The 17,701-nt window shown below is 43.7% G+C and overlaps 1 protein-coding gene across 3 annotated transcripts in view; it reads right to left on the minus strand.

Annotated features, from left to right (window-relative positions):
- Positions 1-7,207: 7,207 nt before the first annotated feature.
- The window catches only part of TRAPPC9 (trafficking protein particle complex subunit 9), a 498,862-nt gene continuing 488,368 nt past the window's right edge, over positions 7,208-17,701 (minus strand). For all 3 annotated transcript variants that reach the window (XM_061374152.1, XM_061374153.1, XM_061374154.1), the window contains one exon: positions 7,208-10,238. In XM_061374152.1, coding sequence (XP_061230136.1) covers positions 10,059-10,238 — 180 coding nt within the window. In that variant the 3' untranslated portion in view covers positions 7,208-10,058. The remainder of the gene's footprint in view (positions 10,239-17,701) is intronic.

Genomic DNA, 17,701 nt, shown 5'->3' on the forward strand with positions numbered 1-17,701 from the left:
GTTATGAGTTGTCTTTATATCTTTAGGTGGAAGTGAGAAATAGAGCTGCTGAAGTGTTTCCTCCCAGAAAGACTGCAGTAAAAATAAGCTTTGGGTCAAGCTAAGCAAGGCCGTATCTACAAAATTGATCTACACATGCTCTTCTCCTAGGAGGGCAGTGTTACTCAGACCTGGCCCTCTTGGGTTCTGCAGGGTGACCTGAAGAACAGTCCTCCTAGGCAGTCTAAATCTGCCCCCAGATCCCATGCACTTGTACACCAGCAATATCTGGGATGTCCCAAGTAACATCAGAGTGACCGAAATTACTGCCACTGCTGCCATGGAGCTGGGGAGGGGGGACAGGGGCCCTGTGCCAATCTGCAGTGCTGGGAGATGATGTACCCTTAAGTGTTTGGAAGAGGAGCCACGAGCTGCATCACCAGTGACAAGTAGTGAGACATGGTATTTAGTGAAGCTTAATTTCTTGCTGTACATCAGAGCTTCGCAGTCAGTATTTTGCATGTAGCTCTGGGACTGCATGTAAAGATGTTGTCACTAAGCAACAAACCAAGAATTTTGAAGGAGATAGTAAGTTGATACTAAATCTCCTTTCCTCCTCCCTTCTCTCCAATACACCAAGGTGATCAGAACTAGTCTTACCTGTATGACGGTTTGGAGTCAGTAGGAAGACAGAGAGGACCATCATGGGTTAGTTCAAACCAGATATGCCAGGTCTGAAGGGAGAGCCCAGACAAGCTGGGGTCTTATTCTTCTCCCAGTGCCTCACCTTGAAATAAGGCAGGCAGCAGAGCAGGCCAGGAGGTGGACAAGCCTTGAGTAATGAAGGATGCACTTGAAAACAGAGAGGAGAACCTCATCTATGGCACAGACACCAAGAGTCTCTCTGACCCAGAGGGTTAGGTCAAACAGACAAAAATGGTATGGTCTAAGTTGCATAGAAGTGACACAAAGAAGACTGAGGGATTACAAGTTAAATACATCTGATGTCAGAAAAAAAATCCCTGAAATTGAAAATCTGAAGAGGCAGGAGGGAAAAAAGGTTTAGAGCTGAGCCTCAGAGCAGAGCAGAAAGGAAAGCTGATGCGGGTGCTTTTCAGTTGTCAGTGCAGACATCTGCCTGGTCTGTGATGTGCCCAGCATCGATGCCGTTTGCGTTGCCACCAAAAGAACCAGCCAATGTCTCCAGTGCGATGAGCAAACTAAACCCCAGTAATGGTGATGGGTGGCACATTTCCATTAGCATCCCGATACGTGCAAGCAGATGTATCATCACTTCCCAGCTGCCAAAACACCGCCACCTTATCTACAGTGCAGCAAAGGGGCGCAGGGAGAAGAGAAAGGGAAAATATGACTGTGCTGATTTGGGAACAGCTCAAAGCACCTCTCAGCTGAGAGTTTCATCAGAGCAGGTCTGCACAAAGCTCAGATAAAGCTGCAGCAGGTTTCCCTCTTCCCCTGGACATTTAACATCAGTGGTCCCCAGGAGACCTCTATTTCCCCATCATGTGGCTCCTTGCTGACACGCCGCATGATGCCCTGCTCGCCCAGAAGGTCACTGTGCAGCTGGCTGATGGTGTGCAGAGCAAAGAGGAAAAGTACTGGGAATGAGCTGCAGTTCTGGTAGTTGTAGCACAGCAGCATTGAAGAGCCCATGTACAAACCTGGCCCCCATGCAACTGCATTCTGTATGGGTTTAGCCCACCTTCAAAGAAATGATGCTCCTGTGCTCATGCTGTTTGTGTGCAGAGGTGTCCCCCTCCATCCTTTGAAACTGTTAAACTCATCAGCTAACTTCATCCGTTTGACTGGACAGGGCAGGGGGATTTGTCTCACCCAGATGCAGTGGTCTGGTAAGTGGCTGTCTCCATCTCAACTCGTCACCTTAGCCTCTCTTTATAGCCACTTTATAGGGAACAAAAAAAGGCATTTCAGGTTGGAAACACAACTTTTCCGATGCAGGGTGGATGTTTCTTCACAGAGCCCCTTTCTCCTTGGGAAGTACAGATGACTGCCCTGTATATCACATCATATGGCTCCTGTGTGATACATAGTGGTTTTAAATAAAGAGGCTTGTGTTAACAACATGACAGATCCCTCCTGTTGTTTCGCCCAGCAGAAGTTGTGTTACCCTAGTATGGACTGACCACAAGATTTAGAGGACATGATTTTATACTGAAAACAACAGCAGCAATATTTGGAAAGCTATACAAAAGGGCAATCTGGTAGATTTACCCAATATTTGTACTGAAAATACTATCCCAAAGCATTAGCACATACTTTCTTAATTTTTGTGCTAAATTTAAATACATATAATCCAAGGGCTTTGTTCTGACACAACATGGAAGTGGCTAATATCAGTACACAATTCAAATACTACAGACCTGGGCCAGATCCCTGCAATGCCCTCCTCAAGGGACTTGTAAAGACACAGCCCTGGCCAGGATGTCAGCCAAGTGTGGAAAGACAGGAGCATCTTGTATCTCTTTCCCTAGTAAATCTTGTGATGTTCAGCTCTCCAAGGGAGTGTGAACTGGGATGGGATGAGCTTTACATCTTTACACCTTATTCCGGGTTTCTGTTTACATTGCAGATGCCATGGTAGGGAAGGGGAAAACTCTTACCTGGTCTGCTTTGTGCTGAGGTGGCATCTTCTCTTCCATGTAAGCAAATACCCACAGCTGGCTGTAGGGTTTATGAGTTAAATTATCCTGTTCATTTAATGGTTCTCCTGCTCTGCTCTTTACTCACTTTATACTCACGTTACCTTTGCTCTTGTGCTTCCTCCAGGGATCTGGAGACAGCCAGCCTGGCAAGGTGACATCCTCCTGGGGTGACATCCTTCTGCATCCCTGGAGCCCATACCCACAACAGACATGAAACAGATTTGCAGGCAGAGGGGAGCACATCCAAACCTTTTTAATTCTCAGGAGCCTGTAGCCTCTCTCAAGCCAGAGGTGAGGGAAAGTACAATCATTATATTGAGAGAGGTATTTTAATTCTTCTCTTTTTAGGAATAAAAAAGAAGATGAAATGGGAAAAGTTCCCTGTTTTCCACACTTCTTAAGGACACGATTCATATTTAAGGTTCCATTTATAAAGAACACATAAATGCTTAATACATGTTTAAGTGATTGATGAATCAATTATTGTATATTGCTATTGAACTGTTGGTCTCTATAGCTTTGACTTATCCATCTATAATACCTGCAGCTACTGCATGTAGAGCCATCGATAATGTTGGAACACAAAGTATTCATGTGCATAACGTGCTTACTATATCTAACATTCATGACTGCTTTATAAATAGTTTATACATGAAATCTTAATATGCAGCGTAACCTATTTTTAATGCCGTGGCAGTTACATAACCCATCATTTGGCCTTGATTCATCTCAGTTCACTTTAGGCACCTTGCAGAGGTGTCTCTGCTTGTAGCCTCGTATCATTTCTCTCTGCATTTTAACCCTCCCTTTTCCCCACTGCTTATTTACCCCTGTGCTGTGTAAATGTGTCCATGAGGGCTTCAAGAATCTGTGCAACGTCTGAGCTGCACATCAATAACCACCTCACGCACGTGTACAAACACTACAGGAAAACACTCCCCTGCCTGTTCTTTCCCCTTTTCAATTCAAACCCATTGCATGAGTTCAGTCTGGTGTGGCCACACAAAGAGGCAAATCAGAAAAAGAGATAGCGAGGGAATGGGATCTGTGCTGTTGGGAAAGGAGGTGGTAGAGAGATGCCTAAACTGGACCATGGGCAGACTTTGGAGAGCAGAAGGGCCCTGTTTCTGACACAGATTAGTGTTGACATCCTCATAGTCATTAACAAGATGCTCATTGTTAAACTATTTCAATAGTTGGCCTGATTTCTTTATGGCAGCATCTGCAGTTGTTTCTTCACAATGAATATATGCTGAAAAGGGGCTGAAATCACCCTTCTTCAGTCATGGTATCAGAGTATATTGGGCCAAAATGAATTCTTCTCTTCAGAGAACCCAGTGCTCCTTCATCACCAAAGTGGTGCTGTGTTTCCTCATTGCTAACATATGTCTTCCCTTAGGCCAAAGTAATGCCTGAGCAGCTCCTGGAGATGTGAAGATAGGGAGGCTAAGAGGATGCTGGGGCAGCCTGTGCTGTACCAGCCCTTGGAAGAGAAGCACTTGGAAAAGCAACTGCAGGCAAGAGGTAGTTGAACATTGCCTCACTTTTGAGTACAGCATGATTTCCCAAGCAAGACTATGCATGTGATATATGCCCTTAAGTTTCATTGCTGTAGTTCGCAAAGATATACACTGAGCCTGGAAGGATCTTCTGCACTCCCAGACTTGTGTATATTTATCCCTCACATACTAAAATGACAGTGCTGGATTTTGGTGAGATGTCTTCTCCTTGTACCAGGGGTCCTGGGAGCCAGTGGTGATGGCCCACGCAATGTCATGGAGCAGGGGCCTCAATCTCAGATTTGTGGGTTCAGATGCAGATTGTGCATCTGGACACGTTTACAAGTTCCTCAAGCACATGCATGACTGAATTAGCAGTAATCAGTAGATCTAGTGATGTGCTTAACATTAAGCACATGCTTAGATAGCTTGCCAGATCAGGAACACAGGGAGAATAAGTAATCAATACATGTTAAATGATGCCATCTACCTACACAAATCCTATCGGTGTTACGAAATTGGTGCACCATGAATGTAGTAGCCTAAGAGTCACTGTCCTGGGTTCAGCAGTAGCAGTCATTTTTCTCCTTCTTAGTAGCTGGTGCAATGCTGTGGTTTTGACTTTCGGCCTGGGAACAGCGCGGATAACACCAATGTTTTTAGAATCATAGAATCATAGAATAGTTAGGGTTGGAAAGGACCTTAAGATCATCAAGTTCCAATCCCCCTGCCATGGGCAGGGACGCCTCGCTCTAAACCATATTTCCCAAGGCCTCGTCCAACCTGGCCTTGAACACTGCCAAGGATGGAGCATTCACAACCTCCCTGGGCAACCTATTCCAGTGCCTCACCACCCTCACAGGAAAGAATTTCCTCCTTATATCCAATCTAAACTTCCCCTGTTAAATTTTAACCCATTACCCTTGTCCTACCACTACAGTCCCTAATTAAGAGTCCCTCCCCAGCATCCCTATATGCCCCCTTCAGATACTGGAAGGCTGCTATGAGGTCTCCATGCAGCCTTCTCTCCTTCAGGCTGAACAGTCCCAACTTTCTCAGCCGATCTTCATATGGGAGGTGCTCCAGTCCCCTCATTCTCATGGCCCTCCTCTGGACTTGTTCCAACAGATCCATGTCCTTTTTATGTTGAAGACACCAGAACTGCACACAATACTCCAAGTGAGGTCTCACAAGAGCAGAATAAAGGGGCAGGATCACCTCCTTCAACCTGCTGGTCAGTTGCTGCTTAGTAATGTTTGGTATGGTCAAGGACTTTCTGAGCCTCATGCTCTGCCAGGGAGGAGGGGAATCTGTGAGGAAGCAGAAACAGGACAACTGACCCAAACTAGCCAAAGAGGTATTCCATACCACAGCACGTCATGCCCAGGATGTAGAACTAGGGGCAGTTACCCGGAAGGGCTATTTCACTGCTCCGGTTGGACTGGGTATTGGTCGTCCGGTGCTGAGTGGCTGTAGTCTCTTCCCTTGTTATTTCCCTTATCATTATGATTACTGGTGGTAGCAGTAGTGATTTGTGTTATACCTTAGTTACTGGACTGCTCTTATCTCAGCCCATGGGCGTTACATCCTTTCAACTCTCCTCCCCATCCCTCTGGGAACAGGGGGAGGAAGGGGGGTAGTGAGCGAGCGGCTGTGTGGTTCTGGGTTGCCAGCTGGGCTTAAACCACAACAGTCACTAAAACAAGCAACACCAGATAGTAATAAAATCAACAGGGTCCCATTCAACTGAAATAAAAGAGGAATGAGAAACAAGTTTAACAATTTCAGCTTTGAAGCATTTTTTTCCCCCAGCAGATGACCAAAGTGTTTTGGTAGGAGGGCTCAGATGCAGAGATGCAGAGGAAGGAGGGAGAAAAAGAAAGGCATATGTTGATGCTTTCTATTAGGACCAACCTAATAGAAGCAGAAATGCAGTGAGTGGAAGTGCTGATGGGAAGGATGAAGTAAGAAAGAGATGAAAAAACAAGAACTAAAAAGATGCTGGAAAACCCAAGGACACTGATGTAAGCCCCAGCATGATCTGCAAAAGCAAACAAACATGTAGCATTGAACACTGGGCATGAAATCTGTGTGTCTTCTGTATTAAGAAAAGAGCATTTGTGTTTAAAACCTCTGTAAAGCACATACCTGCAGGAAAGCCTTCAAATGCAAGCTGTGCCCAAACAGCTCAGCTGCAAGGCCAGAGCTCTAGAAGGCATTCCTAACATTCCATGTTGCTGGCAGACACTTCTAGTGTGCACAGTGAAAGTGGGACGGATGGATGGATAGTCCTATTTCAGTGAGAGACAAACTGCCCATGCCCAGGAAGCGAGACAGAGGATCCAAGGAAGGAGGAGTGCAGCTGGCTTTTCACTAAGGAAAGCTTAAGATCTTCTAGACTGGGAACCCAAGTAGAGGAGCCTCAGGACTCTTTGATAGAAGGAGCTCAAACAAGTCTGGACATCAGATGATGCACAGAAAACAAGTGCTTTCTGTCAGTCTTCCCAGATATACCACCTCCCTAAGTAGTCCTTCTTTCAGTCTTTGAGCTCTTTTTGTAGAGGATGGAGGGATCATAAATTTACAGAATCAAAGAATACTTTGGGTTGGAAAGAACCATTAAAGGTTATCTAGTCCAACCCCCCTGCAACAGGCAGCGACATCTTCAACTAGATCAGGTTGCTCAGAGTCCCATCCAGCCTGGCCTTGAATGTTCCCAGGGATGGGGCATCCACCACCTCTATGAGCAACCTGTGCCAGTGTTTCACCACCCTCCTTATCAATATTAGGCTACTGAGGCATAAGTAACCTTTCATGTGAGTGCATCTCTCTCCTCTCAGATGACAGTTAATGGAGACCGACACAGAAGTCACACATCCTTCATCTGCTCTGACTTCATCTAGGAAGAGAAAGTGTGAGTAAGGCTGAAATTTCAGTTCCAGTGTCAAATACATCCTTTTGGAGACAGAATGCATCAAGATATATGTTATTATTCTACAGAAGAACACTATCAAGTATTACAGACAGAAGAGACAGGCAGAGGTGTAAATAACATACAACAGTATTTATTCAGACATTTCAATTTACACAACTCACGCTTCTCCAATGCATATATTGGACCAACATCTGCTCTCAGCAATAGTGATTTAAATTAGGAATGATTTAATTCAACCAAGTGAAATCGTATCCGATTTACATATGTGTAACAATGCATGGTTTAGCTCATCATGTTCAAAATAATAGCTGGGTAGTTTGGAGAGATAAAAGCAAGTTTTCAGTTCCAGAAAAGGAGAGCAGATCAAAAGAACTATGACCCCTTTTTCAAAAACTGCAAGGACCAATCCTGACAGCAACCCCAGTGACACAGTATTCTCATTTCAAGTATCTTCCCCTCACTCTTCTCCAAATTATGCTGACACTTAAATATTCCCCTTCTGGAAAAGTCACAAATGACCCCCAGAAGGAAGAATTTCTTGTGTTTTATCTCTCTCACCAAGACAAGAGGAAGTGTGAGAAAATTGGGAAAGATATCATAAATGCCAAAAGCAGCTAAGCATTGAAGTTGACAAGGGACAGAGTGGTCTACCAGACAATGAACAGATAGACCATTAAGGGTCAGCTCACATATAAAAACTTGTGTTTATGAGCACATATGGCAGATTTATAATGGCATACTGGATACATAGGAAATAGGCAGCTTGCTTTTGTTATAATGAAATCTGATCCCTTTCCAACAGCTTCAGCAGACTGTGGATCAGGATGCCTTATAAGTAAACAGCAAAGGAGTGTTGCATCTCAGTATAGGCTTCACAGAACAGTATCTTCTCAGATAAACTAACTTAAGGAAATGATCCCTTAGACAGGTAAGCAGAAGCATCCTGACTGCAACAGCATCTGCTTTGCAATGTGTTTGTTTCAAATGCAAGTGGTCCTTACAAAGCCTTAGCTGCATTCCTACCATCTGCAGATTACCTGCTGGGAATACTGAATAAAACCCAATCTGGATTTTGCTGTAACAGTGTTGTGTAACACAGTACAGACACACGTCAAAAGCAAGCTTCTACAGAGATTAACTGGTTTAATTCCTGTTCTCCTGTGATCTTCTGTGTCAGTGTGTACCACCTGTCTAGTGACAGAGAATTTAGCCTTATGGCATAACCTGCTCAACCAAGCTCCACCAACACCAAAATCATGCCTAACTTGGCTGGCTGTACCTTCCTTCCATGGGTTTCTCTATCCCAGAGCCACTGCTCAAGTCTAAGGAACAGTTTTCTTACTGGACATTGCATGATGGCACCTGACAGAGCAGTACATCACTGCAAGTAAATCTTCAGTTGGTCTCAGTTTTTCATCAGTTTAAGACAGAAGACTTCCACTCTGGCATTTGAAGCTGTGTACAGAGCCATGGCTCAAGAGCAAACACTGGTAACACTGCCAAAATACAGGTCTTTAGAGATAATACCCTGCATACAGTGGAAATACAGCTATCATGCTCTAGCTATAATTCCCTCAAATCAGAAATACATTTCTGATTAATACATTACAGTCATTTGCAAACATGCAACGAATTGGGTTCTGAGCACTGTCATTCCTACAGAAAACACTAGACACATCTGGGCATGGTGCAGAGAGCCAGAATGCGCTACCTGGGCTAATGTACCACATGAGCAGGATGGACCAGGTCAGGCATGAAGTGGCATGCCTACATGTGGATGAAGCCTAAACAAACAGAAAGTCTGCAAAGAGGTTGTGCATGTAGATTCAGCACCTATTGAGCTACCTGGAGCACCCCTGCCATATCTACCACCGATTTTAAGAGCTGCAGGCTGTTAATTTAAGAAAAGATTGAGACAGTTTAGAAACATACAGTCCAACAAATAATATATTAATCATATAGCTAAGACATCTCCCTGCTTTACATGGGGTAAATGCAGGTCTCTTTATACAAAAACACAACCACATAACCAACCAGTCTCAAGCCAAGTCTATTAGCACAAAAAGTCTGATCAGAAAAGTTATGAAAACTCACACAAAGTGATTTTAATGACCAGCTGATTAATTCTGGTGGCTCTTTGTCTTCAATCATTTCAAATGGCTGTATGAAACAGAACTGTGAAAGCCCAAATTCACAGGCAAGCCCTGGGCAACCCAAAACTTGGCTCATTTTCTTTCTGAAGGATAAAACTCTTTAACTCTTTAGCTGTTCATTGCCTTTCCTCACTTGTTCACAGATCTACCAGACTAAACAGAGTGACTTTACCAGGAGCAAGTGTCACTGAGCTCAGGGGAGGAATTGAATAGCTGGAGGCACATTTGCTATTCTTACTTTCAGTAACACAGGAAGAAGCATCACCACTGTTATTTCTGACCAAAGATACCAAATACTCAGCAAACAAGTGAATAAGAACAAGCCTGTGAACAAACCTAAGAGAGACCTACACCTCAAGGGTACATGTCACAGGTCCAGCGTAAGCCAGGAGTAATTTCATACAGATACACAACTCCTGTTGAAAAATGCTAAACTGGGATTATTCAATTCGGAACTGAGACCTTCAAACACATGGTTAAACTCAGCCCTCTTAAATTCAGCCCTTGAGACCCTCTCAAACCCACTGATATCAAGAGTTTGTGGAAGTATAATGCATATATTAGCAGTTTCAAAGGCTTTTTTGAAGCAGAGGAAAACTCTAGCATAGCTATAATCTGTCTCTCTGTCTCTCTCTGAAATTAGCTAAAGCAGCTGCCCAAATGACTATCAGCCAAATCAGAAAGTGTTCAGCTGTTCCTCCAAAGGAGGGACTGTGGCCTGGGGTTGGACAGAAACAAGCTGGGGTCAAGCAGAGGATGTGCCAAGCATTTCTGTGTGCCATGGTTAATCAAACAGCACACAGCATATTTACAGCTTAGTTTGGACCACAGGCTCCGTAGCACGAATGTGGACGCTAGGAAGGCAGAACCAGGAGAGAGGCAGCTCTCTGCTGCAGTTGTCTTCATGGAATTTGATATTCAGGTAGAAATCGCCTGTGTAGAGAAAGAGAAGTGCTCCAAAGCACACAGAGTCTTTGGTCGGCTTCACCTGGAAAAGAGAACATGAAACTCAGTATAATTAAACCAATAATAACGTCACTTTGCAATTCAGTAGCTCCTTCAGATGATCTCAAAGCATTGTAGATTCACATCTCAATATTGCCTTCATACATAGAGGAATAAAGATCTTGTCCCTTTTCTTGTAATGCTAAAACTGGAGCATTGAAAATTAAATCCTGCCTTATTCTCTTGTGCAGCAAAACTGTGGCACAGATCAAACCAGGCCTAAATCGTATCTCTGAACTCATGTCAAACATATGGTTAAACACCATTTAACAACTTAGTAATAACTAAATTCATGCCACTTATTATTCAGACACAATCTGACTGCAGACTCTGAACAGGAATCTTTAATATACACCATCACTGAAAAAATTATCAAGAAAAATCCCACAGAAAGTAGCCACCCTGATTTAACTTGTCCAAATTAAATGCAGAGTTCACACTGTTCCTACATTTACGTATCTCCCTTCATCTCAAAACCACTTACGATCCATATCTTTACAACAAATAATGTATCTCAGTCCATCATTTCAGCAAGACACTTAAGTAATTCCCAACTTTCACACTCCTACGACTGTTCAGCATGTGATAATGTTTGAATTAATATCTGCTTCTACAAGATGTTAAAGCCAGTTTCTGGGTGCCTAGAATTGGGTTAAAGTTGTTGCAGATACAAAACATGGAATCAGCACAAAGTCATTCAATTGAATGGAATTTATTCACATAAATTGGGAAACGTAACTTCATCCCAGCAGAAAAGAACCAATAAAGGGCACCTGATGCTCCTCAGTACTGGTATTCACTCAGCCAAGCCATCTTACCAGTTTCTGCTCTATGGATCCTGAAACTATCAACTCAAGATACACTCATGGGGTCATCCCTACTTTCATGGGTAAGCCTGTGTCCATATATATTATTTTTTACCCATTGGTAACGAGCCTTTCTTTGGTCATCTGCAAAAGCTTCAGTGCTCATCATGTTACAGAGTCTAGTGTTGTTTCCAAATGACAGCATGATCTACCACTGCTCAGCTAAGCCAAGACCAAAACCCAATCACAACAGAAACTCTGGTATTGGATGCTGAAGCAGAGAGCTCTCTACATGTGCTGGACTTGACTGGACTCAGGGGGAGAAAAGAAAGGGACATTACTGGGAATTGATGGGACATCACCACCTCTGAGGCAGGTTATAAGGATTCTTGCCCACTACAAAAAAAATTGGTCATATGGTAAAGTGGGATATAAACAATGGGGTATTAACTGGGAAAGTGTCTCTGGACACCCCTTGCTGAAGAACACCTTGCCATTGCATAGGAAGATCAGAACAAGGATGATGACTAGACCATCATCCTTCTTCTATGGATGAACCACTAAAGAGGGGGGAGATGGCATCATAGAATCATAGAATAGTTTGGGTTGGAAAGGACCTTAAGATCATCTAGTTCCAACCCCCTGCCATGGGCAGTGACACCTCCCAGTAAACCATGCCACCCAAGGCTCTGTCCAACCTGGCCTTGAACACCGCCAAATGAACCACTAGAAGAAATTTCCAGGGATATTGGGCACCTCAGAAATATGCCTGAGAGCTGAAAGTTGCCTTCCACCACTTCCAGTGAGGAAGGTTGTCTGTAGCTTTCAGTCATGAGGGGAATAAGCTGTTTGTTTCTGTTTTGTCCTATTCTAGAGGCTTTTCTGACCTTGATTGCTGGGTCCTTTGGGCAGCAGACATGCACCATGTATAGACCCCTGGGGTATGAGGCTTATTTGTTGAATCCCCTAAATTGCTGCTCCTGCACAGTGGCCTGGCTGATCACAAGCAACACAACATCATCAGAGCTGGCAGAGCCCAGGCTCCCTTTGGCTACAGTGCTGAGCAATTTTTCTGACCTACAGCAAACTCATATGGGCATCCTATCATCCATGTGAATGATCAAAGGAGCCACAGCTGTTCTCCTGACCCTGTCCTTGGCATCTCCCCTCCTCTCTGGGTACAAGTTCTTGCCCTCTGGCATTGCGTCTGGACATGCAGAACAACATCAAGCTGCCTCCCCTCTTGTTTCCTTCCCCTCCTGCCTTATTTCTGCCTCACTGGAACTATGAGGACTTGCATCAGGGGCAGACACTAATGCCAGCAATGGGTGGAGGCAAGCAACAAATGGAGTGTCCTCAGGACCCATACCTTTTTCAAGCTCCCAATCTGTTTTTCCTAATCTATCTGCACCATAAGGAAATATCTGTAACAGCATTGATCAGAGCGCTTAACAAGCAGGAAGGTGGCTTCAGGCATCCATGCAACCTTTTCACTCATTTGAAGTTCTGCCTACGTGGTTGCTCATTCCTCCTGTCTTTATAGCACAAGTGTCTGCACCAGTCATAGAATTATAGAATCACAGAATCATAGAATGGTTTGGGTTGGAAAGGAACTTAAGATCATCCAGTTCCAACCCCCTGCAGTGGGCAGGCACACCTCACACTAGACCATGTTGCCCAAGGCTCTGTCCAACCTGGCCTTGAACACCACCAGGGAGGGAGCATTTACTTCTTTTTTGGGCATCCTGTTCCAGTGCCTCACCACCATCACAGTAAGAAATTTCTTTCTTATATCTAACCTGAATTTTCCCTGTTTAAGTTTAAACCCATTACTCTTTGTCAAGGAGAAGAGCCAATGAGGCAGGTAGTAGTATGTGTCCTGTTCTGCCTGCACCCGATTTCTCTGTGTGCAGTATGCACAGAAAAGACAACAAGGTTCATGGTTTGGGGTCTATCCAATCCGTATGGCCATTTGTACACCACTACTCTAATCAACACGTGTGGTTTGGTAAGAAACAGAGAAGCAAAAGTAGCCTGAAACCTCTGCACTGCTGGGATGCAAGTGGCTCTGCAGAAGTTACAAGTTTCTTCCAAAATAGTAACTATGAAAAGTAAGGCTTCTTCTCTCATGGAGCTGCCTAGAAACACTCCCAGAAGACCACAGGTACCTCAGCAGCAGGCAGTTCAGGAGAGGGCCAGATCCAGCCCAGCTGTTGTACTAGGTACAACACTGATTTTGAAGTTAATCCACTTACATTTAGGTGTCTCTCTGCATACCAGATATCGAAGCTCCTATTACAATAAGACATCTAGTCAATGCAGCCACTGGAGCAAACACAGAATAGTCTACCTAGCCAGACTACAGTCAGGATACAGTTGCCTAAATACAGGCATCTCATCACATTTTGGATGATCTAAGACACTGAGACATGTGCCCAGCACTGGCAAGACTTAGAGGATGATTTACAGGATTTCTGGCAGGAGGTGGAGGCCAGATGGGATACCCACAGCACCTAAAGGATGGTAGAGACCTACTTTTAGGCAACTGAATCTCACCCATGGTGTCTATGTTAGTGTAAGCCAGGTTCTACTAGCTGCAGACTACACCCTCATTGACTAATGGGAGCTTAGCTGGCCAGCATTCCATGGTGACACCTACACATTCAGATGTCTCAGTCTGGAACAGAATCCACCCAAATGTCTGTGGAGTGGCTGTCCACATCTGAGTCAGCCATTCAACACAAGGATTCATCTGATCAAATGTAGAATGAGGTAATCCCAGAGTTATATATTGGTTTGGGTTTGAAGGGAATGTAAAGCTCATCCAGTTTCAAACCCTTGCCATGGGCTGGGACACCTTCCACTAGAGCAGGTTGCTCCAAGCCCCTGTGTCCAACCTGGCCTTGAACACTGCCAGGGATGGGGCAGCCACAGCTTCTCTTGGCAAACTGTGCCAGCGCCTCAGCACCCTCACAGGGAATAACTTTTTCCTAAGGGCTCATATCAATCTCCCCTCTGTCAGGTTCAAGCCATTCCCCTTGGCCTGTCCCTACAGGCCCTTGTCCAAAGCCCCTCTCCAGGTTTCCTGCAGCCCCTTTAGGCACTGGAGCTGCTCTAAGGTCTCCCCTTAAGGAGCCTTCTCCTCTCCAGGCTGACCCAGCCCAGCTCTCTCAGCCTGGCTCCAGAGCAGAGCTGCTCCAGTCCCCCCACCATCTCCTTGGCCTCCTCTGGACTCACTCCAAACCCCAAAATACCCCCTTAAGCTCCATCAATCTTGATGACTTGTTCTCCACTACCTGCAAAGGGAGCTCAGGGTGACTTGTTTAGATGTGTACACAAGTTACATGTTTCTACCACTGATTGCAGTGCATGACCCATCTACCAAACCAGAAACATGAAGATCATATACTTGTGCCTGATTCAGACCAAATTTGTATTGTCAATCAATCTAGCAGCACACAGCTCTCGCAGTGTCACTACCTAGATATGTGCCTATATGTTGTGCTGATCTGGGATGCTGTTGAATACATGCTTGCTGAGTTGAACCAGAGCTGAAACAGCTTTACTAAAATTCTACCAAACCATGGAAAGCAAAGATGGGAAACTTCTACCCCAGAAAAAAAATTACTGAAGAATCAAGAAAGATATGCCCACATCACCCCTCTGTTCCACTGAGATAGAAGAAAAATTAAGTTTCTACCTCTAATCCTTCCCTGCTAACATGTGGGACTGTGATTGCATAGAACTAATTATTCCTTATTTTTCCTGCTGTAGTATTTAGGGAGCTCAGTTGGAGATTAGGGCTAGTGCCAGCTACTGTTCGCTGCCCCAAAGAGTTTACAGTGTGAGGAAGACACTGCCAATAAAACTAACTCGTTCCAGATAGGCCACAGAGGACTTGCCAGAAGTGAGCAAATGTTCATCATAGCTCCTGAGATGATGCAAAATGACCACCTACTAATGATTTTCTCCTCATCTCCCATTGCCAATCACTTGAGCTAGTGCGTGATAACACTTGAAGTTAAGAAAGCTGCTTGAGAATAGTAATGGCAAAAGCAGGAGCAACAAGGAAGGACGAAGGAAGGTAGATACAGTAATCTCTACAGAAGATACAGTTTTTGGTTTTAATTTGGAAAGAATGAACTCTGATCAACTAATTAGTAAAAAACCCCAATCCACTATTGGTAATAACTAAGAATTTTTTATAATATGGCTAAAGCCGAACTTCAGGCTGTGAGCATAAAGATATAAATCAATACAATGTATTTTAATGGATGGGGGGAGCACCATGTTATCTTATGCTTCAAAACCCCACACAGAACAAAGATGTCTGCTATCTAAATGATAACTGATGAAGCTTCTTTTTCTGTTAAATACAGGCATAGAAAGGTAAGGTTAACCAAATTAGAAGTTGTGCTTCAAAATAAAGATACTCTTAGTTTAAAATGCATGGAAATATCTCAATATCCTTTAAATCTTTCAGTAAAAAGAATTTGATTTTTGAAGTAGTATATCCCACCAGAGACTTTGTGACACAAACCCAGGCTGCTGCATTGAATTGAAGTAAGGGCACAAAAAGGTGAATAACCACTCACTACGTTACTTCCAAGATAAATCATCTAACCTGGACTTCAAGCCACAAGAAAGAGAAATATGAAATCGTATGACTTTTACCCTTTAAACAATTTATATTCATGCTATGAAACAGCATGTGCATGCTGAAAATGCCTGTGTATATCCCCTGCCTCCCAGGTAGCAGCAGAAACTGATCTGAAACTTTTTAGTCTGGAAACAAAAATAACTGTGATATGCTGAGCATGAGGCTTAAGATGAAACGAAGATTAGGAAAGCAGAGCGTGTTTGGGTTCTGTTTTTTTCCCCAGAGAAATCACATTCAGCTGAGCACCAATAATGGAATTTCTGCAGCAGAATGACTACAGACCAAATTTTCAAGATGTGAGAAGTATCACTGTCCTGCTGTAATACCTGATGCTCCTGCTTGGTTCTTGACCACCCACTACTGGCACGTCAAACCATATGCTAGTTCTCCATCCTTCCTCGCCCCCAGATCAGCAGTGCAATAAATCATGTCACCACCTCCTTGCCAGTGTCAGTGTAAAGTCAGCCCAATTAGCTTAAACTGCTGACAAACATAGTTTGTGCTAAACTGGCCAACTTTGCAAGAAAACAAATGCTCAGACCGTCTCTCATGATGGGTGCTGGGAGGAAGGGAGCATCTTTCCTGCAAAGGGGCAGAAACAAGCAGCTGGGAAAAAGTAGCATCCCAATTCACCTCCATTTAACAAGTGAAATGATTGTGGCTCCATGAGCTCAGTTTATAAGAATAATGGGCACATACTTAATAGCACTGAGTTACACCAGCAGGGAATCTGGCTCAGTGTCTCAGCTTTCACATATAAAAAGAGGAACTCTGAATCTCTTTCATGTCACCCAAACACGAGATTCTTCAGTTTCTTAACCAGCGTCTGAGTTTCTGCCAAACTCAGACCACAAACACAACTCTTGGTATATTCATCCTTCCCTGAAGCATCAAACGCACAAACCAGCACTTTCTTCTTGCCCCCAAACCAGGTGTGGCTTTCTGAAATATTTTTTCCATTACTGAATTAGTTATTACAGGGAATGAAGGGCCCTCTGACAGCATTAGATACACTGTTCAAAGAATTTTCTTCCATGAGCAGGGCTCTATGCCTTAAAGAAATATCACTAAGCATTTTCTCCACTATCCTGTATAGCGCAAGTATCAATACTACATACTCCAAAATGTAACATTTCTCACCCAAGAGCTGACATTTTCTTCATTTCATCTTTTTGGATGAAAAGGAGAACAAACAGCAGAAAACAACTCTATTTTTAACTTATTTGGGACTTTGTTTACAGGAGAAATGCTCAACAATGGAGCAAAAGCAGGGTCTGGAAGGTATGAGAAGGCTGCCTGGGCAGGCACAAGAGATGTGACCTCCTGACTTCTTGCTCAGTAGGAGACTCAATCAGAAGATAAGAATAGATCAGGCTGACACCTCCTTCTCCCCTCATTAGCCTGGAGGGTCAGGCCCTTCAGCATCCAAACAATGCCACTGTGATTGAAAAGCCCACACTGTCAGAGTCAAAGAAAGCCATTTCTTGATGATTTCTGTTGACATATTTAAAGTATTCAGCTAAGAATACAGTTGGCCTCCATTAAAACTCAAGTTGATAGTGAATTCCATGATCATTAGCTTTTTTAAATGTTTTCTTCCCATGATGAGTAACTGAAGAATATGCATGGCAACTATCACTGTGGTTAATCTTTAATTTCTTCTTTACTAGGGTTCACTTATATATTCAGTTCTGACAGGCACATTTTATTAGTGATCTGAGGAGCTGACCTAAGCAAAGGTCCTAAGCACTACCCCAAACACTCTCTTCTTCATGTTTATTTTATAAGTTACCAGAAACACTGTTTATTCCTCTCTGCAGTGCTGTCTGTATGTTCTTCATTCCTTTTTTTTATCTTTTGTAGCAGTTTTTTTAGGAAGGATGTGGGAGAAAGTAGTTCGGTATCTTCAGTTTCTTGCCCAGACTTGAATTGTCCAAAGAAGAAATTGAGAGAAAAAAAAAATCAAAATCTCAATTGTTC

This window comes from Neopsephotus bourkii, unplaced genomic scaffold (assembly GCF_033783945.1).
Source record: "Neopsephotus bourkii isolate Nb327-2 ecotype Australia unplaced genomic scaffold, CSIRO-AGI_Nbou_v1 NB_1637, whole genome shotgun sequence".
In the NCBI taxonomy this organism is placed as follows: domain Eukaryota; kingdom Metazoa; phylum Chordata; class Aves; order Psittaciformes; family Psittacidae; genus Neopsephotus; species Neopsephotus bourkii.